We start from the raw sequence: 24,175 nt of genomic DNA on the forward strand, positions 1-24,175 counted from the left end.
AAAAAAAGTTGCTAAAAGTAAAGGCTTATAACTCGAAAAGTATTAAACGTAGAAAGATGAAATAAAAACCACATGAAAGAGTATAACTTCAAGTTTTATTTGATATCCATGTTACTAAAGTTCTCTATATGTTTCATATTTAAAACTCATTATTTTTTCAAGATCAAGATTCCCCTACAATGCAGCTAAATTCTGAGCAACGAGTTTTCATTGTCGAACAATTTTACCTGAAAACTTCACCAATCAAAATAAAGAGAGGTTATTCCACCAAATACAGACAAGAAGTTAGTCTCAATACAATCAAGGAGTGGATATGTCAGTGGAAAGATAAAGGAACGATCTTGAATCAAAATAAAGGTCATTCTGGACGGCAAAGAACTAAAAGATCAGAAAAAAACATTGCCATGATTGAAGAAAGAATTAATGAATCGCCTTTGGATTTCTTCCTATGGAGTTACGTGAAAGAAAAAGTATTCAGTACAAGACCAAGCAGCATTGACAATCTGAAGATAGCAATTAGTGAAGCTCTCGCACTTATTGACCAGGATACCTTGTCTGCACTAACCGTAAATTTTGAAAAACGTATTAAGCTGCGTATTCAACAGCAAGGTCATTTTGAACATTTCTTGTAATCTGAATAAAACTTGAAGTTATATTCTTTCATGTGGTTTTTTATTTATTGTTTCTACGTTTAATACTTTTCGAGTTATAAGCCTTTACCTTTAGCAAATTTTTTTGGGGTCATCCTGTATATGTGAATTATTTTTTGAGATTGGTACATTAAAGTAGACATCCATGTAGGGAAGGTGAAACATAAAAATAACTATGTGAAAATAATTGTAAGCAAACTGAAACATGAAAAAAATACCTGTAAGTGGTAACTGGTAACAACTTAACAAGTAACAACTAACATATTGACACTAGTAACAGGCTTAGGTTGACAACATTACGCCGAAATCTTTCGTACAGCTTTATTCTGTAATTTATATTATGTATGTATCATGCTGGTTTTTAAATAATATTTAATACTGTTAAGTAAAATCAAAAGGCTTTATCTATAAATGTAGCGGTAGCGCTGTAGCGGCAAAACCTCGTATTGCTACTTAAATATGTAGCGGGCACTACCGCTACCGCTACAATAGCTTAAATGTAGCGCCGCTACATGTAGCGCGCTACTGCCCACCTCTGCCTATAGAAGTTGAGAACTACTCTGTAATTTCTTGACTCACGAAAAACAAAATTGGTCGTTAACGTAAACATGATATTGAACACATTTTACGTGAAGCCTCAAATTTTTCGATTCTTATAAACAAAAGGCGTTCCTAGTCTAATTCACATCTTGAATAATTTTGTTAAATATATCTACCCCCAAAGTAAATTAATTGATGACATTACTCGCACTCCCTATATAGTTGCAACATGAACTGGCCTATCGGCTCAGTGCAGTTGAGGCTTGTAGCTTCACGTTCTTTACAACCGAAGAATTTTCTATCCAGTCAATCAACCAAAGAGCTACCTAAATGTTTATTTTGTGCTCAGGCTGGGGGGTGTGTTATTTGCATGTGCCCAAAGCCTTCAAATTGTTGGGAAAAATTCCCAGACCGGCCTCTTGAAGAGCGATGATTAGGAAGTAGTGCTGCCACGTCTACGTAAGACCGGGCCGTAGCTCTCGTCGAACTTACATTACATTATTTGAGTCCTTAACATGCGGTAATGGCACTTGATTAAGCCTTAAAATTCGCGCCTACTTACCAGTTTCACTGATAACTCTTGTTGTCCCGAAGCTACCATATTTTTCCTTCTCTGCTAACATTAGTATTTCAATTTCTGTAACTCTCTACCCTTGATAATTTATACTTTAATTTTGGAATGCTTGCGTTTTTTCACTCTTATGAACGCTTTGACTCGCCCGTCAATCGTGAACATAAGTTTCCTAAGTTCAACCTCAAATTAAGCTTAATTCTCCTTGCTAATATAAGCATCAATAAGTGCTATTTAAACGGCACATCTCTCCATTATCTTTTGGAAACTTTATTCAGTTGACGGGTCACGATTCTTGCCTTAATTGCCGAAGTGTTGGAGCCTATTTCTGTGGTGACCTTTAAATTCCGGAACTGTGGCGACTTTTAAATAAGTGAACTATCGTTTCAGATGATCGAAGTGTGGCCGCAATTGTTTACTGTGTATTATTTTTTCTTGCGATCTCACAAGTATGTATCGCCTCAGAAAGCATTCCACTGAGGATGTGCAATTAGTTTTGGTTAAATAAAGTAAGCAGCTTTCTTGAAATTTATGTGTTAAATTTCCTTAATTGAATATACAGTATGAGCAGTGTTCGATCTTGACACGTTCGTAATTCAGTCCATTTCTCGTACAGTATATCGTCTCCTGGTCGGCTTCCGTCCTGCGTGCCCACCTGGACCTTTAAATCGTTCTAATCGACCTACGTTAAAATCTGGGATCTTAAAAGCTGAAGAACTTCATGTAACCATTAGGGGCGGGGCGACCTGCCTAGCGACGACTGGGAGACGGCGGACGACGAAGGCGGCGCATCAGCGTGACCGGGGACGAGGAAGTCCCGAACTCATCATAAGGTCATAAGTTCATTAAATCTGATTAAATTACTTGAATCATCCTCGATCTGTTTTGATCCATGTGAAAGAATAGCAGTTGTTAAATTCTAGGAGAAGTTTACCTACAGAATTGGGAATAATGCCCTGCAAAATCAAATTATAAATAAGCAAAATGTACCCGTTATCTTCAAGTAAGCTCGAAAGACCACATGTAAGCAAAAAATGTAGCAATTTTTCAAATGCATATTATATTATAAATTAAAAAATTCACTCGCGTTCTTGAATTAGCAATCAATTTTCATCAAATCATGTTTCTTAATTAAGCTAACATTTCTGAAAGCAACCCATAATGCATTTGCATCAATATTCTTTTATGATTACTGTAGATCTCAAAAAAACTATCAGCTGGATTCACCATTTCTACAGTGATAAGGAGACCTGCAAATTCGTCCTTTAGATTCCCAAACTTACAAGAAATAGTAAAAATTTTCATACTTAGAAGTACATAATCTGTGGAATGACATGGATTTTATTGAGAAGAATAATTATAAAAAAATTTGTGAAGAATATATTCAGAAATTATCTCAAAATATAATTTCCTCAGGATAAACATTAATTTTCATATTATAGTAAACTATATTAGAATCTAGGCTAGAGCCATGCCACGCAGACTATATAAAAAATTTTTCAAGAAGCTGTCCAATTGAATAGCTCATAAAGAGTAGGCTTCTCGATGGACTCACATTTCTCTTTCATCTTGTAAATCAGAAGATTGAAAAATAAATTTGCAATTTTTCTCAATCGCTTCAAGCCAATCGGGGGTGTTGCAAAGCACTCGTTTCGAAGAGTGTCCGGAGGTAACGACCTGTTAGTTGCTCAATGATCTCGATGATAGAAGAAGAGAGAAATTGTACTTCCAAAGACACATAATCCAATTACAGTGTCTACACATGCAAATGTTGTTGTTTCAATCCCAATTGTAGGCCTCAAACTTGATCATACCAAGAGCATTCTATATTGAAACGAAAGTAAGCATTTAATTCAAATAATGAAAATCTCATCACGCGGTTATTGACAAGAGAAAGTATTGCTCTGTGAGCAGTGGACACGTACGAAGCGTTTGTGTGATTCACTGCACGTTCTAACACGTACGAAAGCAAATAAATCATAGGACTCTTCTCAAAACGAGTGAACACTGGTCTACGACCGCCCGCAATAATAAACATCACTTGCTTTCAGATGTTTTTCTTAAAATAAAATTACATATTGGTAACCATTTTATGAAGGGACAACAAATAGACATGAATCAGCAACGTTATATCAATAAAAAAAACACGATGTCTGAATCATGTGCAATCATCAATGAGTATATGTTGTAGCTTCAAACTAAATTAATCCTCTGTTTAATTAAGCAGGCGGAATTTGGTCCCATTATCTTGATTGTTCATCACAAATAGCAAAGAGTAAGAATAATGTATTATTGGGATTATTGTTCATCGATCTGTAGGGAATGGATTTCAGACCATCTCTCTTCAATTACTAAGCGTTTACGCTGCTTTCGTAATGGATGTAATGTTTTGGTCGAAACTTTCATTTCATCATTCAGAAGCCGTTGTGCTGAAACAACACGATGAATATAATGCAGCGTTATACGATGCGAGCAATGCGTACAATGCGAGGGAAAGTGAAGCACGATGAATGTGGGACGCCGAAAGCGTTTCCAGAATGAGACAGTCACGCTGGACGGAGCAGCTGCTGTCTATCAAGATATATCACCAGACTCGTGTTGTAGATCGAATACAAAACCAAATTGTGCCACTGTGATCATCAATGAACTCTCATTTAATATGTTTTATACTCTTAAATATGTTTTGCAATGAATAACTCTGTGATTAATAGAAGACACTGCAGAATCGAAGCATGTATCACAATTGGAAACTCGAGACTCAAATGCAAGAAGTAAGAATCAATCAACAGTTAACATTTAATTCAATCAATTCGAAAGAGTCACTTGACGTTTTAAAAATCAAGATGAATACCTTGAATAAATCAGCACCACTATAACACACTAAATTTTTGTAGAAAATGCAACACACACACACACACTACAATGAGTTGATTTTAATGACTGCATTTATCTCGAAGAGACACGCTAACGGAACCAGGCTTTGCAATCATTCCATTTAAAATTCAATATCTCAGAGCGATGGTCACGGAGAAAAAGAATAGAACAAAACCGAAACCGCATACATTTTTTGGTAATGCGTAACTCAGGTACGGAGAGAGCTCGAAATAAAATTTTAGCTCTTGTCAAATTTGAAAGCACGGAATGCTAACTCACGATATTAACTTAGTTAGTGATTAAATTTGTAACGCATCAAGCGAGGAATTTTAATCTAAACATGAAAATATCAACAAACCGTCTCAGGAAAACACTAAATAGGCAGCAGGACCGACTAGCCCGCGTAGTCGCAGCGCGTCAGTAATTCATCAGTCTTGTAGCAGATCGATACCAAATGCGTGCAATGGGTTTAAATAATCAATGAATGCGATATGCCGAATAACAGGGCAATTTATTACTTGATTCATTTCACTTATCAAGTAATAATGCCAAACGAAAGACAGGTTTAGTTTATTTTCCGTTTGTAAAGTAAGCAATTATTACAAGCAGGGCCAAGTCTTAACTTTAAAATTTGTTTCATTGTGATATTGAAATGCCGTAACACGTGCAAATCAGGCTCATCAAAAGCGTTATAGTGAAACTAGTTATGGTCATAAACTATGTAGAGCATTTAACTGTTTCAAATAATCACGTGCGAAAATGAAAAGACCGAGCCCAAATCTTGTGGTTCTCAACGATTAAATCCACTCTGGTAATCGAATTATAGATATCACTTTTCTATTGCGTTTTTACCTCTAATTTTACTATAAAAGGGCAACATTCAAAGACTATTACATTCTAACTCCCAATTCTTTTTTTGGAGATTACGATATTCATGAAGTGTAATATTATACGTGAGACGTAAGATGATGCTGTAATTTTAAAATATCACAATAAAATTAACACAAAGATAGCGCTTAATCATGGAGCATAATAAGATTTTTTTATTCAACTAAATGAAGTTAGTGGATGAAGCATTACAAAATCCAAACCGACCGAAGAATTCCTTAAGCTATCATTAATAATGTGTTAAATTACCTCTACTTTCGCAACCACAAGAAAACTTTTCCGCCCCAAGTACAGCTGATACCAACCTTTGTTCATCGATATTTTAGCCTTCTTTCTTCGAGTGTAGGTATCGAGTAGAAACTCGTCGATATCCAGTTTCGTTGCAACAATTTCATCATATCCCGTTTCATACTACAAAATAATTTAAATAAATAAGAATTAGAAGTGGATACAGAAGCTTCAACATTGATGCGTCATTATAGCAAGTGGCTATTCTCATTGAAATTCTGTCCGTATAAGGTGGTATATTCTCGGAATGACCAACAGTCAGTCATTAGTGAAATTTTTCTGTGGACAATTGTTCGAGATGCAGGCAAGTAAGCATTTAGTTCTTGAATGGGCGGGTAGTAAATTAGTTCATTTATGAGCATGCTCCATACAACAGAGCATACTCTCTATATCAACAAAAGAGAGTATTCTCTTTCAGAGAATATTCTCATCATCATCAAAATTTTTACCGGAATGACACATTTTTGTTCCAAATTAAATATTGATCACGCGGTAAAGAACGCAGGCTGAAAATGGCGCAGGAAGGATGTGGCGCGTCGAGTTCATCATGCAGCCAAGGAAGTCGTCGAGTCAGTCACCCTGGCTGCCAACAAGGTGTGCATGCAGCGGCGCAACACCAGCGACGGCCGTCGGCAAAAACTCGTTACCGGCTGCGTGTGGCACGACTCGAGTCAGCTGCTGCGCTCGCTGCCCTGCAAACGGGACTCGTCTCCCCCAAGCAGAGGAAGAATGGCGTGCGTGTTTGCCTAAGACGACCGAAAACTTATGTAAACGGAGGAGGATGCTGTTCAGTTTCACACAAGGGCTGTGGGTAATAAAACTAAAAAAATCGCATTCGGGTATATTTGTAATACAATGAGGTACTTGGACAAAAAGTCACGTAGAAGAACAATGCTGCGAAAATTATTTCATTAGAAAAATATATTTTAATTTTAATGAATGAAAAAATGTTGATAATAATGCAGTAAACAGCAACTACAGGTGAACCTTCTATAATCACCTATTTTTGCTTTATAATATAATCTCAACTTGTCTGGTAAGTGACATTTATGCCAGAAGAAATTGCAAAGTTATGCTATACATGGAAGATATTATTGTGAAGCATTATTACTGAGTATCCTCAAGTCAGCACTCCAGCACAGATAAAGTATCTCTTGGACGTGACCGCAAGGAAAAATTCTGGTCCCGGCGTATCAAGTCAATGACGCGCGGCGTCTATACGGGCCTCAGCTGGCGGCTGAATGTCGCAAGCGAACAAAAATTCCCATTATGCTGAAATTCAACGATGATCTCGTAGGATGCAAGAAAAAATTGTGATTCAAGTTCGCTATTATCACAGGCCAGCAACCAATAAACCATTTGAGTCTTGAATGTTCTATTTGCACGTATATTGATGCATATACACAGAAGAAATAGTACTATTGCAGAAAATACTGTAAGAAAGGATTTGTTAATTAAACATGTAAAAAATTATTTTAAAATCTAATGCGAATTTTGTACTTTGATATCTTATATTCTTTAACCAAATTCAATGTGTGACGATTAAAATAAAGCTTGGACGTCTACTATTGGAGTGCAAACCATGAACGGTGTGTTGAAGACCTCCGAAGTTAGTTTAAAATTGACAAAAAGCCCTCCGGCATGGGATTCCTAAGGTATGGCAAGAGTAAAAAAATCAAAGTGACAATTCTTACTTTAGTTCCTGCAATGTTAAGGGTTATAGTTTAAATAGAAGCATTTAAATTATAACACTTAACCTCAAAACCTCACTATATGCAATTAGTCCTTCCCCCCATGGCACAGATGCTATCCCCCATGGCACAGATATACCTGCTACCTAGGATAAGGTAATAAGCCCAAAAAAGGTGGAGTCATGTCTGAACATGGGTAATAAATTAAATTCTTACTTTGAAGATGATACGAGACCAAATTGCATTCCCCAGGGAAAAAGGAGTTCGTTACCTGCATAATTTGTCAAGGAGAACGAGTTGGTTTATTGCATTGATATGGAAGGCTTGATGGGTAAATACAAAATCCAATATAGTTCTGCGCAAAGGCGTCATTATATTCTGTAAGTTATTCTAAAATAATTCTATTATTATTTATACAACATAACACAGGTTTTTAGACTTTTATTTCTACAGGTGTTTCCGTACAACTTAAAAAAACTACCAAAAACTTGGATTGGTTCTCGTAAACTCAAATATGAAAACCACTGCCGGCAAGAGTGGTGGAATTTGAAAGATTTAATTATTATTTAGTAATTCCTGCAAGACAAACTGCCATCAACATCTAAATGTTTGCTTTAAAACCATCCACAGAATTTATGGAGCACGATGTGCATTGCAATATTCAGCAGTTATCTATCGCAATCATGATGCAGGATCAAAATACTAATGTCACGACCTCCATAAAAAGTTGGCCAACTACTTTCAGGCAGCAGGAGACGTTACCTAAGAAGATCGTTAAGCAATCGCCATACGTCGGAGCAGAGCGTGCTCGCAGGAATACGTAAGGTAGGAGTTATTCACTCCTAGTTAGTTTATTAGATTACTTAGAGTATACCGATACTTTTCGATACTCAAAATTTTGCAACCTGTTTTCCTTGGTCGATGCAATTCGGTTAGAACACACGACCTTGTATATTCAACCTTTTCTCCAGTCGAGTGTAATAGACCTCTCCTCCTGTAGACTGAAACGAACAGATTATCGACGGAAAAGTCAAGACTCCAGCCGTCTGAATACCGTGCAGGTGGCAAAATTTGAAAATACTAACGCAATGTCAATTTGTACTGAGTAACCTTCACAACTGTAATTGATTTTTGATTGATGAATCATGGTTCCACTTTCATGGTAATCTCATTATGCGAATGAACACCAATTTTCCCTACCATTAACAATAAACTCAATTGAACGTACTGCATGGGGTGAGTGTTGGAAAGAAATTGAAGCGGAAACAATTGGGTTAATATTATAGGTAGACCTCACAAAGTAAGTAGCGTGTAGCAAACATAAACCATTATTGATGTCCATAAGGATATCAAAACGTCTCCAAAACTCAGCCAGGAAGCGGAGTCTACCTTACAAAGGACTTATATTTTGTAATTAAAAATAAATCATAACCTGGATCATGATATTTGTGATTTTCATGACTAGGACATCATTGTACAGCTTATACTTTGAAGGAGTTCATTCATCTCTCGTAGGTATAAAGTAACAGCCGCTTAGAATTGGGGTACATATATCGTTAAAACTGCAAGGAGCTGAAATGCACGTCTAGTCAAAAATCAATAAAAGTGACAAACTTTTGTTAGCTATTTATAAACAGGATTGTTTCTTAAAATATGCAAAATTATAAAAACACAAGATCACTTATTAAACGTACGACAATGTGACAACGAGGCGTCAAATAGATTTATTCCGAAAAATTCCCCTTATATTGTAACAGCGTAGAACGAATGTTTCCCCAGAGAAGCCACAACATTACCTGTTATCAGAAGACACGATTCACACGGGACAATCGTCTTGAACCAGCCTGACAGTGACAAGGTTCAAGCAACAGTGACTATCAACGCAATTGACTAGTTCAGTGAGGCTAATGTGTAAAGTTTGTTCTTTAAATTTTGTAATTAGAGTAGCATTGAAGCAATAAATGCATTAGTGAAATAAATTTCCATCTGATCGATGTGTACAAAATTATGAGCGTCAGATTGCACTGAATTAAATTTTCAACGTGATTAGATAGAATGGCTTTCAAAACGCATCCTGAATAAACCATGTATGTGATTAATATACATGAGGGGGACGGATCGCATTTTCAATGAGAATTCGTTGCAGCTTTAGCTGATCCATTAGCGTTGTTTTTCGCTTGTCGCGCGGGATCGATTGTAGGTCAGTTCACAAAGACAGGCGTGTCGCTCCAGCTAAAACTAAACGATAAATTCATAGAAAATGTAAAAAAATATTGGATGCAAATTTTTAGCAAGAAATTGTTTCCTGAACAACACGATGGACTGCAATTTTATCGCTGTAAACATATATTACAACTTATAATTTTTTCTAATGGTTTTGTTTACATCTCGTTGGAAACGAAGGTTTCATCTCCACAAGCCATTGAATTAATGGCATCGTTAATAATTTGAATATTTTATTCAAAGAGAATTTGTTAGACAAGAGAAAAAGTGATTTGATGCAATGTGAATTGAGGTACATAATATAATACCAATCCCGAGGACAATGAGCTCCAAGGTTTTTTGGTAAAAATTTTGCATGAGACTCGTAAAATACGATTCCACGAATCCAGTAAATTAAAAAAATCATTCCAGATCCAGTATTGTAATATTCTCCGACTTTCCAACAGCGAGACAATTACCGAATTTTCATTTCAGTCATTTAATCCGAAGTAAGAAAGAACAGAACGTGACCAACATTTCAAATTAGAGTTCCGCCGCTCCAACGCATTACCCCGGCAGTGATCAAACTCTGCTCCTTCTCAAGGCCATGCAAAAAGACGAAAACATTGTTGTCATAAAAAATAAGTTGTTTGAGCATTTTTTGTACTTTTCGATATTTAAGGTTGAAAAATAGGATTCTTAATCATGTAGTGAATAGTTAACTATGATACGCAGCAATAGTCCAAAGATTTGGAATGAGACTCTAAGAAGTCGAAAAATTGACACAAAATTTTGCTCACATGTCCTCCAGTTAGTCCAGTACATTCTAGCACAAATATTTTCATGATTATAATAATTCTTTTTTTTTATAAAATTCAACATTGCATTCACTACAGTGATGCATTGCAAACGTTTTATCAAACCTCGACATGGCAAATATTGCCGCCGAAATGTTAAATTACATTGCCACGTGATTATTAATATTAATTTACATTGCCTCTTGATAATTAATGTCATATGGCACACATGACCTGCATAAATAAATGTGAACAAGTCACACAAATCACAGAAAATTCATAGAGATACTTGTGAAAGTATTAGTATCAGTTGAGATCACACTCTTCTTCCCGTGTACCGTGAGAATAAGGCTGGAATCCCTCATGATTTTAACCAAAAGTACGTCAAGGCTTTAAGTGATCCAACTTGTAACAAATGGTGACAAAAAATCTCGAATTCATTAACACTGCGAGACGTGTAAAGAAGTAATAGAGAACTATGTCAAGAGAACGTTACGGACGGTTTACGTACGGAGCCGCTCAAGGCTATACCTGGTGCTGAAGAATCGTCAACCACCGATCGACTCAACCGCACATGCACTGCGCTGCTCAAGGATATGAAAGGGGACATAATAAATGGTGATAAATCATCTCAAAATAAAACTAAGGGGAATCATTTTGTTACCTTGGTACATGTAACCTTCCGAAAGTAAACTTAATTATCTCAGAAAATGCGTCATCAATACATGCTTTGAGATTGCAATACATGGAAGCAACATGTCCTAGAAGAATAATTCTCTTTAATGAAATCCCATATTAAGAAGGCTCATTAACACTATTCCATTAGCTAACGGATAATAAATAACTCCTATCAGGTTAAATTGGCTGGATTATAAATTACAAATGTATTGGCAGCTAAATATAATTATTAAAAAGGTATAATGAACAACTGCGGCTAAGAGCAGCACGCACTCGCTAAAGTCTACAGTTCTTATAATTAACAAGAGACGCAAGGAACGACTGCATGAGGTTAGTAGGGCGGAGAACCGCACATGAGCTCACTTCACTTATGATTAAGAAATCCTTCTGAGCTAACGTAGAGAGAATACAAAAGTGAAGCAGGCAATTAAAAGACACACGAGTGAACGGCATCACGCAGCTGATACACGCATGGCTTGCTTTACTCACTCGGTGAGAGGCAAGAGAGCGATGAAGTAAATGCATCAAAATTTGTCTCAGCTTGAAGGAGAAACGTTGTTAATAGTGCATATTCATGCTAACCTTTCCATGCTCCTCGATAACGTACAACACAAAGTAAGTAAATCAAAGTAGGGCGTATATTTCGTCCTGTTCAATCAGTAAATGGTTTCGAATCGCAGAAACATAAGAAAATGTGAGTCTTAACCAAAACTGAGACAAGACCCTTCTTAAGCAAGATGTGCAAATTTACGAGAATTGTATCAGGAATAAGGTACATCAATATAAGTTAGGCTCCTCAAAGCAGTAAGAATATTATAATTTAAAAGACAAGTATCCAAATTATTTAATGTCATAGCCACCAGTCGACATAGGAATGTCATTAAATAATAGAGAAGCAGAGAAATCCCAGGCAATCTAGAGCTGTCCTTTCTCACGTCCCAGGAAAGCGGCCTGCGGAACGAAGACCTGGAAACTGCATGCTAACCATCTCATGGTCTTAACGAATAAACTAAGTGCCACTGGTGTCGGCTTTCTTCTGAAATCCAAATTACGTGAACGACACACGAAAAAGTTTGCACTCATTGCAAGGCCTAAAAAATTTCGTTGTATGCGGAGCATTTACTTTGCTTCAAGAACTCTGCAATTGTTACGAGATAAGGTCATCAAGGCATCCGTATATACTGCTCATTTCATTCCAACAACAGAAATTAATCGATGTATACCTATACATTTTGCATGAAAGATAGCTCGAACGAATCCTGAAATGTAGGTACTTGAAATCGTTAAACCTGTGAAAAAAATTAATAAAAAAATAATCGGATGCTGGTCTATTTGATAATTAAAATGAAAACCATGCCTAATGGACGTTGACACACTAGCGTCAAACGCCGATGGAATTGAAGCCCCCAGTTATTTGCGTGAACACTGGAATATAATAAGCGCAAGTCGATCACACGCATGAATCCAGGAGCAACAATGGATGAAGATATAATTATGAAAGTGTATACGGGTATGCCAATAGCGTATACGTCGGTCTAAAGTATGTAGTTACTAGTGCCGATGGATGAATCTGTAATTATAGACTTGTATAAGGGTACACCGGTAGCGGGTACGTCGGTCTAACCGCTAGATCTAACGTATGAAGTCACTAGTGCCGATAGATGAAGCTCCAATTATAGACGTGTATACGGTGTGTAAATTACGCGCACTTCGTTCATGCATATAGCCATGAGCGCAGGCGTATGAGGCCTTAATAATATACGATGTGTAAATTACACGCATGTACGTACGCAAAACGTACGTACGGCATGAGCTCGACCAGCTATGAGGCGGAGGCGTATGAAATTTAATCATCTCGATCACAATCTAGCATACACCAGAGAAGTCAGTGCACAACGAGAGAATTTTGAAACAACAATCTAGAAGCGTATAGCAGCTGTGAAAAGTTTGCAGAACGGCGATGCACTGATGGAGACCAAAGAATTACGAGTAATGAGGAAACCATATTTTTTATTTCATTTGAAAGATGATTTATTGTAAAATACTAGCTAAGCTCAAACTAGGTGGAAGGAGCCATTATAAATGTACAACGACGTCCTGAAGGTCAGATGATAAGTTTCGATGGTGAGCACAATGAACAATTTTGCCAGAGAATGTTTCTTGGATCGGATAAATTGAATATCGAGCGCAGCACAAATGACCGAAATCTGTGACACAGTTCAGGGAGGAACATCAGCAAAAGCTAAGACGCTCATGAAGCTTAACCTAAAAATTGCTGCGTCCTCAACACACTCATCTTCCAGCCCCCGACTCCCTGCCTCCCTGGGGCGGTGCGTAACGGAGCAGCGGCTGCGGTCAGCGGAGCGGGGCGACAGCTCCCCACCCCTCACGCTAGCGTCGCTGCGAGGCTCTTCGTACAATCCTGGAACGCCTATGCAGCAGCTCAGGTATGCAGACTTATACTGGGATCCTGTTCAATGGTTGAACATAGCTAGACTAAAAATCAAAAGGACCTAGAGGTCATTCCCGCGTTTCATAAACGTAAACAGAGATCCTCAAATTCAAAATAGCAAGGACATCATGAACAAATGATCGCAGAAAGCAACATTGAATGGATTCCGCTCTGATCTACATTCTTCTACTGAGCTCTCAGAGTTCGATTTAAATTAAAGAGAAAAACCGCACTCACAAATTGTTTGCATCTTCTACTGTCAGTTAAGTGTCAACTATTTGAAATTCTTGTTCAATTCAATCAATGAAATGCATGACAGGATTTACAAAGTTTTGCTACAGATGATCTGCTAGCATAGGAAGCTAATAACCGTTCGAACCACGATAATCATGTTATCAAAAATACGGTGGCAAATTATTCCATAAAATAGTTCCACAGTTACCCGGAGCAAAATATTTTTTCCGGACACTTACGATGATCTAGATAGTATATATTTTCCATGGTTATGATGAGGAATAGGCCTTAGACATCAGCAATCAAATTCTATGCATCAACGTCCGTTTATTTAGCTGCATTCTCAGTGCATGGCTGATGAGGAGTTAGTTGTTTCTGCTCGCCCACAGTTTACGCGTTTATTATTAATACTTTTAAACTCAAAAGTTGCGTGCTATTACTTCAATAACTGTTATATTCATCTTTAAAATGTAAGTAGCATTATCCTCGTTGATTTAGTAGTTGAAAAACAACGTTTTAGTTTAATTAGTCATCGAATTTAAGGAATTCAATTTTTCACTTATAACCCCAACATCAAGAAATTGTATTTGTATTAGTCAAATATGGTTTACGATGAAGTGTTCGTAGCCGATTCAACGTGATTGTTTTGTCTTTATTGCACAGATCTAAAGTTGTGCCCTGACGGCCAATAGTCGTAAAATCGAAAAGGTAACTAAAAAATTATTTCGAATCCAGTAATATTGAGAATTTCATAGACAGTGTTACTGAGTTATACAGTCTTATCTTTTATTAAAGAAAGCCGTAAAACAGGTTTGTTTTAGAATTGTGTCATGTGTGCACTGACGTAAGAAAATAATGTCGAGCGATGAGCAGACATTGCTGCTCATCATCCAGCCCCTGATGAGTTGCAGATAGTGAAGCAAGAATCGGGATTACTTGCTCGGTGGATAGCTAAACCTACAACTGCTTAAACATGAAATGAAAAACAATACCAAGTTGCAATTGCATTCGACGGGACCGATTCAAGTTCCTTATAACAGGCACAGCACCGTAGGTACGTGTCTGCTAGTTTTTGCGATCCGAGTTCATGGAGTACCTAATCTTTGACAGGTTAAATCCAAGACTCATTTATGCTTAGAAATAAGCTGTGTAAAATTTAGAATAACAGGGATAGGAAGGACATCATTTTATATAATGAAAATTTTTTTTTAATTTCTTGATACGTTAGATACGATACATTTTTCCATCATAATTTTAAAATAAAATTATTTTCATATAATAATAAAAATACTAACGTCTGTTTTATGCAATTAGAAAAATTTAAGAATTTGGCCAATTGAAATTGAATTTAATTCAATTGAATCCTATTGAAAATTTCCTGTTTATGTGAAAATACTCAATTCCACAGCCGTCACGAGAAATCCCCAAAGCAATTTGATTAAAAACGCATTCAAATACATGTATAATAAGTGTAAATCTGACCGATCGCAGTTTTCAATAAGATACTACTCATTTCGATTGTTCATCTTTCACATCGACAAAGAAAACGTTTGTACGAGATGTTAAGCAGCAAGTAGCAGCAGATCCTGACATGAAGGTGGAGTGGTTTAGACAAGGTCTGCGTAACCGTGCAATCTTAGGCTATACGGTTTAGCGGTGAGCGTTTAAACTTGTCATTTCGGCGGAAAAACTGGCTCGAGTCAAGATTTTTCTCCATCAAGTGAAAGTTTTCTAGATTAAGTAAACGCTACAATATTAATACTCCTACTAAAATTGAATTACCGAACAGTCTCACACATTCAACAGAATAGGCGATTAGTACAGCTTAAAAAAATAACTTATTAACTAAACTTTACTTGTAACGCAAATTAACCAAGAACTTATAGAGGCAAGAAAATGCTCACCAAATTAACCGATTTTCGGGGCCAATTTCAACCAATTGTTTTAACCATTGACCCATTTGAAACACTGTTAAAAGCACAAGTTAAGCACAATTAAATGGCCCATTTTTGAAGGAGCAGCAAGTTTCCGAAAGATTTTAATAAAAACATCGTTAATACTCTTGAGATTTTCTAAGTAATAAATTCTCAAAGAGAAATCAAATGTTAATAACGAATGAAATGAATGAGAGAGTAACGTCGAGCTCAGCTGCCAGGGGCAAAATCATTAGCCGGTGAACAATAAAAAAAATATGAGATTGCGAAAATTTTATATAGAGTTCTTTAATACAACAATTTATTGCAAGAATCAACGGCAGCAAGATAAAGTCTTCAATAAAGCACGACCAGTTTTTAATGAAAAAAAAATTAGAAAAGCTTCACAGATGAAAATCAATGTGGAAAATCACGTGTTCAGTTTAAGAAAGTGAAAAACCAGCAAAACAGCAACCGAAAATAAAGCTCCTGTCACGGGGAAAAAAATTAATTTGCATTCGTATGTGGACAGCTAGGACAGACAGAAGACCACTGAGACCATAAATAAGCCAATTCTATCTTTGTTTATTAAAAATCTTTTCAAGCGCATATGAAAGCACCGCTAAAGCTGGAAGATAAGGCAGTGTCGAGCCAAGAGGAGAACGTGAGAAGATGCAAAAGAACAGACGTCTAGAAGTTCATGCAGCCTGCGGTCAGTGAGAACCAGGCTGCCAGCATCGCCCACACGGAGGCCGTTATAGCTCCCCTACACAGCCGCTCTTCTCTATCTCTGACCACGGTCGGTCTTGTCTGGATTATTAGTAACGTTTTTTTTTAAATAACGTGAAGTTTTAACCCTAGAGACTGCGTATCATCTGCAGTATTCCGTTTGGGCTTTCGTAAAGTTCGTTTTTTATACGTGTAGGTGCACAGAAAAACTTAGATTGCCTAATCATTTTCAATCGAGTTTAACGAATACTTGTTCATTTAGCGCTTTTAACCACATCTGACATAGTGTGGGTACCTGTCTCATAAGTTGGTAGCAATTGGACATAGGCGTTCATTTTTGCGAATTTTCATTTAACATGTCTTGCATTGGCACTGTTCCTTAAAGAAAACACCACCAATGTTTTGCTTCATCCTTGATGACAAGAAATAGTAATTAAAATATATCAGTTTGCCGATTCCAATGTGGCATCATTTTACAAAATGATTTTATTTTATTTGAGGAAAAATAACATAACGATAATAACTCTGTGGAAGATAGTTAATCTAGCAACACATTTAGTCAGGCTTTTTCATTTGAATGAGTGGCTTGAATGGATTCAAGTGATCGGTAAAATGCTAACCTAGAGCAAAGTTATAAGGAGAAAAAATAGCATAATGTTCCATTACTTAATACAGATGTTCATTTAGAAAAAGTTTCAGGTTTTGGACATCTTACTCTCACATCATGCGCCGAGGTGTGCAACCCTGTATGCAAACATCATGCACGTAGCAGCACTGCGCAGCCTCATCTATTTTTAAAGTTTATTTACACAAACCATACTACTAGCTAAATTTATGCACACTACCTAAATTTATGCGTCTTGCAGTTGACGCAAGGAAAGGTTAAAAAATATAATGGATAAAAATAGGCCCCTAACAGAAAATATCAAGTACCGTAATTGAAACTCAAACGTCTACACGCTCAGAAAAGAATCGCCGAAAAGTTGATATTGAATTTGTCGATGTTGATGAAAAAAGTTAACAAGTTGATCCATGTGGTGATACTATCGACACATTAAAATTTCTCTGCCGCATCATTTTAGGAGTATCGTGACGATAAAAAAATCGAAGTTTGAATAAATAGCTAATTATTGACTGTTACGGCGAATGCGACCGGCTTACTCCAGACTGTAACACGGCTCATGTTGTACCTGCAAGAGCAACTACGAGCGGACTGCTGGCTCCGGATAGCATGGAATTGCGACCTCCGTGTGAACCTCACCTCTCTTCAAAGACGAGTTGATTGTGAAAATCCAAAGGGCACTATTCACACAATAACTTCACCATAATTACATAGCTCGGCACATGGTCACTGCACAAGTTTCACTTGAGAAGAGTGCTCATGTCGTTTAAGAGCACAACACTGCCACCCGCCCTCAACCCGGCAAGCAATACACTGAGCGCCTGACGAACGGAGCGAGTGAACTGTCAGTGGCCAGCACACCTGAACACAGTCGTACGGCATGCACATCTGTTGTCCCTAGCGGTAATGCCGAACACATAGCACTTCCATTTAGCGTAATTCACTTAGGACATGAAATTTAAGCCATTTCACGTTCTACCGCCAAAATTTAAATAATGCATCATCAGGTGCTGAAGTTCATCATTCCGTTTCGAGAAATCTCAATTCTGCGGCAATAGTGATCTAATCTAGTAAGCAAAACAACATCTTTGTCAATAACGTTCACAAATAATTTTCAATTCTTCTTAAACAAGAACTTCCACTCTAAGGTTCGGACGATTTACAGAGTATTCACAGTCAAGTGAATAAATTGTATATTATGTAGATTCACAGGTAAAACAGACAACAATGTGTGCTTTCTAAATTTAATCCATTACTGCATTAAACAATAGAAGACATCGTGAGCTTTCTAAAATTAACACGTCACTGCATTGAACAATCAAACATAATCGATCGATGCCTACGTCAAAATCCTTTCAAAGCAAAAATTAAGGCCCTGCAATAGGTTCAACTGAAAAAATCCAAGAAATTGAAGTTGACGAGTAATTTCTTCAGAAAATATATCCTGTATTCCAGGAAGCGTCACCCAGAGTGAGTTTTTTAGTGTTCAGCGGCTGTTCAACACCTAAAGAAAAAGTTTCATATATGCGTTTAGAAAAAAAAATGAGGCAGAGATGCATCAGTGGATGCAATAGGTATTCCTTTCTTAATCAAAGAACACAAAATATCCTTATTTAGTGATATGAATCACAAAGAAACAACAAATTCATTAGCGAAAAACAAACTTAGCTAAAGAGTAATAACCGAGAAAACAAATTGAGAGGCAGAGATCATTCTTTAGTAACCGTCAGGACCAACTGTTGTGTTTCCGAAACACTGAAGTGTCAGCTGTGCGCTAGGTCCAAAGGCTGCTGGAGCGCCGGCCGGTCGTGGCACCCAAGATATCAGTCGCCCGCTTGTGCCAGTTGTGCTCAAAACTCCAGCAGTCTAAATGCGCAACGTTGTTCTCAGGACAACTGCTACCTAAATGAACCATAACATTTCAAGTGGGTACCATTTGTACTCAAAATCATAAGGGTTTACCAGTCATACTCGAGTGCATCAAGTCTGAATTATTCCCAAATGTACTAAATACTAACACTCTTCGTGCTCGTCAGAAATGATCATACGCCGCTTTCATGATTACCACTGTCACCTAATTGACAGTCGTGGACGAACTCTGCAGTCAACAGTCATACTCTCAAGATGATGAAGGTGAAACAATTACACCAACTAAGGCAAACTCGATCTTCCACAAAAATTGCATGTGGAACCTTACGTCTTCACAGCAGAAAAAGAGGCAGGACATTTGGTCCCTGTGCCTAGCTAAAACTATTATTCTTAAAGTTATTTCAAAAATTAATAGAAGCAAAGTTCAAAAGCCGCCGTCAAAGAATCCAATTTTATGTATGACTATAGTCAGCAGGGCGGTGGCAAGAAGACGAATTCAGTGATTGGAGTTGGGAGTGCCAAGCTGCTCAGCACGACCAGGATGGTAAGCGAGAAGACCAGCGTCAATGAGAGGCTGGTAGACGAGGCTTAGATTTCTTGGGTCGAAGTGCTGGGATGAGGACTGGTACAGCTCCACCTCTATAGGACTGTCAGCAGGCTGCCCAGACGAAAATTTTATATAGGTTTCATTCATATTTAACCACAAACATCCGCGTGCTATCCCTAGAGAAAGCCAAGAACGAAAATAACCGTCAATGCATTTTAATGATCCATGTTATTCAAGATATCCAAGCCCATAAGTGACACAAAGTAACAGTAATAAAGTTTAGGTTTCTAGATCTAATCGATAAATTTTTTTTGAAGCTAACACATCGCAAGTTTGCACAGCTGATTAACACATTTTGCTGTCACATTCAAGGTACAGTATTTACGTTAGCTTTGTCACCTTACTGACGATGATGGCATAAATGGGAGGCAAACAAGCTGGAAAGATTGTCTCTATCATCTTTTTCGAGGTTTCGTAGTCCCAGGGCTCGTCTGGGCCAGCACCGTTGCTTATTCCGTGAAGACGCACACAAATAGCTTGGGCAGGGATGTCGGCTAACTCCCGCGGCAGCACACGCATTCTATAATTGAGAATTTACCGACAATGGTAATTGATGCAATAATGTGTTTACAAAAACTTGATTGTTATACGCGACACATGTTATTTAAATAAATAAGCATAGCAAGAATCCCATCACCATCCACTAAAAACCATCACTAATTAGATTATGGACTAGAACTATGGAGAAAATATATGACGTGCTTGTAACTGGTGCAAGATTTATGTAATAAATAGGCATGCGCAAACAAAAGACTTCGAAATAAGAGGTCTTTAGTATAATCTATTATGTGAAAAAATAATAGTAATAAAAATGAAGCGATTCAAAGTGTAACAAACGCGCGCAGACGATAGTTTAAGTCAAGTATCTGTGATTAACCGAGAAGAATGCAGACCCAGCCAGCAGCAGATTCTCCATTATTCTGTATATTTTCTATAAAGAGTAATATTATATTGATAGGCTTGTGAGTGAGGCTGTGCTCATGACATACTGAGCTAGAGGGACAATGACATCAGAGCCGAAGTCGAGTAAGAAGACCCTGAAGAGTGGCGACTCTTCCGTTGGGCTGATTTCGTTTTCTCGGAGCTGATCAGGTTGCAGCTCCTCGATGTCCACAGCGGCAAGAATCTGGCAGCGCTGCCACTTCTCAGAGTGGCTAATATACGCCAAGCAAATGTGACCTACAACGCAAATAGTTGATTTAAATTATTCAGATACAGTTCGTCATTAAAGTTATCATTCTTATCCTTTCACAAGTAACGACAATTATCACAAAATACCAAAAGAAAATGAAATACAAAGTTTTTAAAATTCAACGAGACTGAACGAACAACCACCAATTCTTCAAAAATGAACAAAAAGTAGCAAGTTATTCATATTATGTAGTCCGTCTCAAAAATTTACCGTCTCTGGGAAATTCAGATTCTATGCGGTAAACAAAAAATTTTTCTTTGAACCAGAAGCTAGAAAAAGACGCATTGAACGCTTATTTCGCGACTTGAAGTTAGGCGTAAATCGACGATCACATGAAATAAATATTAAAAATTACTTATATCTTGACAGGGATTCTAAGACAGCAAATTATGTTTTGAAAAGAAAAAAACTGCAGATTAATAATTGTGCACCGCATTGAATGCAAAAAAAATTGAGACCACTTAATAAATAAATATAACAAATGAGTAAACATGAAACACTGTAACGCTAAAATATCAAATTATGAAAAGTTACCAACCAAACAATTTTAATTAGGAATCAACTTTCAAAAATTCAACTAAAGTGCAATTTAAATCCCAATTTCCTCAAACGACGATATTACTCAAACCACAAATAATTCTTCCTTTAAGGAAAAAAAATCTTTTATTTTCTTGAAAACTAGAACTGTGTATCAGAATGGCATCAAGTCAACCTGACAAAGAATTACTAAAATTCTTCCAAACCTGCAGCCGGTCGAGTTACAGCGGGAAGCCGTACGGCGTTGAGTTGCAGATTTGACGCGAGTTGATACAGCAGGAAATATTTCTGCTGTATGGCTTGCTCAAACTGAACGCAAACCAAGCAAAAGTCAGATTTGCCGTCTTCCACCTTCTCGTAAGGGCAAGCATGTGGGGGAGGACCGTTGCTTAATATCGCACAGACAGCTTCAACATAGTCGGGGTCATTGGGAGGTTTAGCCAAGTCCGGGAAATTCATTATGATGTATACGGAGTCAGGCTTGACGAAGGCCGATACATGCACAGGAAAGATGATGCCGCAAGATGGCAGGGGTAGAGGGGGCAATTCCACAGCGGGAGGAGCCTTATCCGAGAATTCATCAGATCGTCCAGAAAGCCCCATCTGCCAATTCTTAGATTAGGTTTGCATACAGCGAAACTTGGGGAGTAACGTCTAAGCCTAGGATGAATACATGTGACATGAATTAGATGCCTGATGATTAAGTTCAAAGTTCTAATAACTCAACAAGTTTTGGTGGCCAATAATCCTCATCATAGTTTAAAACTACCACTCAGTCGGAACTCGAATAAGACTGAATAAGACTGAATCCGACATATCTACCATCAAATTAATATACTTATTCCGAAGAGCAATGAACATTGAATACTACATACGGTCAAACCATACAATACGGTTTATTTAAAGGCACATACTGAATTATGAGGTCATCCAACACCAAATGACTCACGGCTGAGTACGAAGCATCTCTCATTTGCATTTGGATGAGGGCAGAATTGCAGGGGCGGGATTGAGCAGCCACGACACCGGTGTTTCTTCCCTTGTTTCTCTTCTTCTTACGGCCACTGCTTGCTCCAACGCTGGATTGTATCGACCATCTGCACTTCTTGATACCTTGCACAAGCCAGTTGCTCACACTCGAATTCGTATGCTCCACCACCAGATCGATCTATTAAGAATATTCATGATAATTTTCCCCTCAACTCGAACTAGATGATAAAACAATTTTTAAAAATCACATGGAATTCTAAATAACAGGCATAGAACACGTAAGCATAAACTTACTTGAGCAAAATCGGTCCGAGTGTCATAGTCGGAAACAACTGTAACACGACAAGTCTTTTCCACGACGTAGACATGTAGGGAGTCCAGCACAGTCTTCTCCCACTTGCCCAAAGGATTGTCCTGCAACGTCAACGATTGCAGATTTAATAAATTTTCAGGTTCGTGTTACGGTGTCCACGGACGTCCAATGGTGCACAAAAATACAATGAAAATCCAGAACAGTGCAGTCAAAAGGCATATCAATGATATATCAGAGACTGGGGGAAAGCAGACGTCTGTGCAAATACCCCTATAAAAGTCTTAGCGTATTTAATAGCCCCTAATAAATGCATGCGGTTAGATCATAGCCCTTTTGATGAATGGTACTAATTTCATGGCTCTTTTAGTATAACGGAGCAATTCACAAAGCTCATTCGAGGATTGAGAATATATCATAGCGCTCTTGAGCAATTGAGGTACATCATAAGCCAATTTCGCAATAGAAGTACATAATAACCCTTTTACAGGAATGGGGTAGAGCAGAGCCTTGTTAGAAATAGGGCTAAAGTTTAGCATTTTCAAGGAACGAGGGTAAAGCATGGCTTTTCCAAGGAATGGGGCATAGCATAGCGTTTTTTGAATAATGGGTATAGGACCGTAGAGCATCAAGATCATTATTGATGTATCAGAGACCTCTGGAAGCGTGGGGATACATCGCAGCCGAGGTGATCAATCAGATCCTAATGAGGGCTGGTCAACGAAAGTGGCTCAATGAAAGCGGATCGGAATAATATTTGAAGACACAGTTGCGAGGACTGGCGGTATGTCATGCACGGAGCTCATGAGGCAAGAGATCCGATATTATGAAAAGGCTCGTAATATTAGAAAATCAAGAACCTACTGCAGAAGGGCTTCGAATTATGAATGCGCATGTTTAACTGAGCATTGAATCGTACCCGTTACGTTTTAAAAAGATAATGGATATACTCCAAGTTGATCACGGCACAACAAGAATGTCGTGCTCATGAGCATGCCTTCGTTAACGTGGTTAAGGTTAGTCGTAAATAAGGCTACAAAAATTATCTTTAAACAAAACAACATTTTACAACCCAAAATCGAAATTCCACGCATAATATCCCGATCGCATAGTGACCTCCCGATGTCCAGAAATTTAGGGTGTTAAGTACTGAGTTAATATTGTACTGGGCATAGGTGTTATATTATAAAATAATATTATCATAGTGTGAAGTTACAAAAGATTTAATGACGCGTGTTGCTTACAGGTTCAACGTCTGCAAGCGTACAGACGTGTCGCTGGATGGGCAGGTTGGCGAACAGTTGGGTCCTGCGAAGGTTCTTCACATTCACCACCTCCTTGTTGCCGTAGTCCACAAATAGCACCTCAACTTCAACGTCGTTCATAATCTAGAAAAAATGCACTAAAAATAGCCGCAAAAAATGCACACTGCACACAATTCTCTCAAGAAACGGTGAGAAGCTTGAACTAAAATGGCTAAAAAGGCTAAACCAATAGCTAGCCATAACAACGCTGAACCTAGATCATGCACAATCACTGTG

The 24,175-nt window shown here is 37.8% G+C and overlaps 1 protein-coding gene across 1 annotated transcript in view; it reads right to left on the reverse strand.

Annotated features, from left to right (window-relative positions):
- Window positions 1-18,359: 18,359 nt before the first annotated feature.
- Window positions 18,360-24,175, reverse strand: part of LOC108672170 — a 79,872-nt gene continuing 74,056 nt past the window's right edge. Inside the window, exons 22-28 of the mRNA XM_018159797.2 lie at window positions 23,879-24,022; window positions 22,619-22,738; window positions 22,284-22,502; window positions 21,541-21,937; window positions 20,595-20,784; window positions 19,945-20,125; window positions 18,360-19,656 (exon numbers count right to left, since the gene is read on the reverse strand). Coding sequence (XP_018015286.1) covers window positions 19,495-19,656; window positions 19,945-20,125; window positions 20,595-20,784; window positions 21,541-21,937; window positions 22,284-22,502; window positions 22,619-22,738; window positions 23,879-24,022 — 1,413 coding nt within the window. The 3' untranslated portion in view covers window positions 18,360-19,494. The remainder of the gene's footprint in view (window positions 19,657-19,944; window positions 20,126-20,594; window positions 20,785-21,540; window positions 21,938-22,283; window positions 22,503-22,618; window positions 22,739-23,878; window positions 24,023-24,175) is intronic.

The sequence above is a fragment of the Hyalella azteca genome, unplaced genomic scaffold, assembly GCF_000764305.2.
Source record: "Hyalella azteca isolate HAZT.00-mixed unplaced genomic scaffold, Hazt_2.0.2 contig3150, whole genome shotgun sequence".
NCBI classification, from domain to species: Eukaryota; Metazoa; Arthropoda; class Malacostraca; order Amphipoda; family Hyalellidae; genus Hyalella; species Hyalella azteca.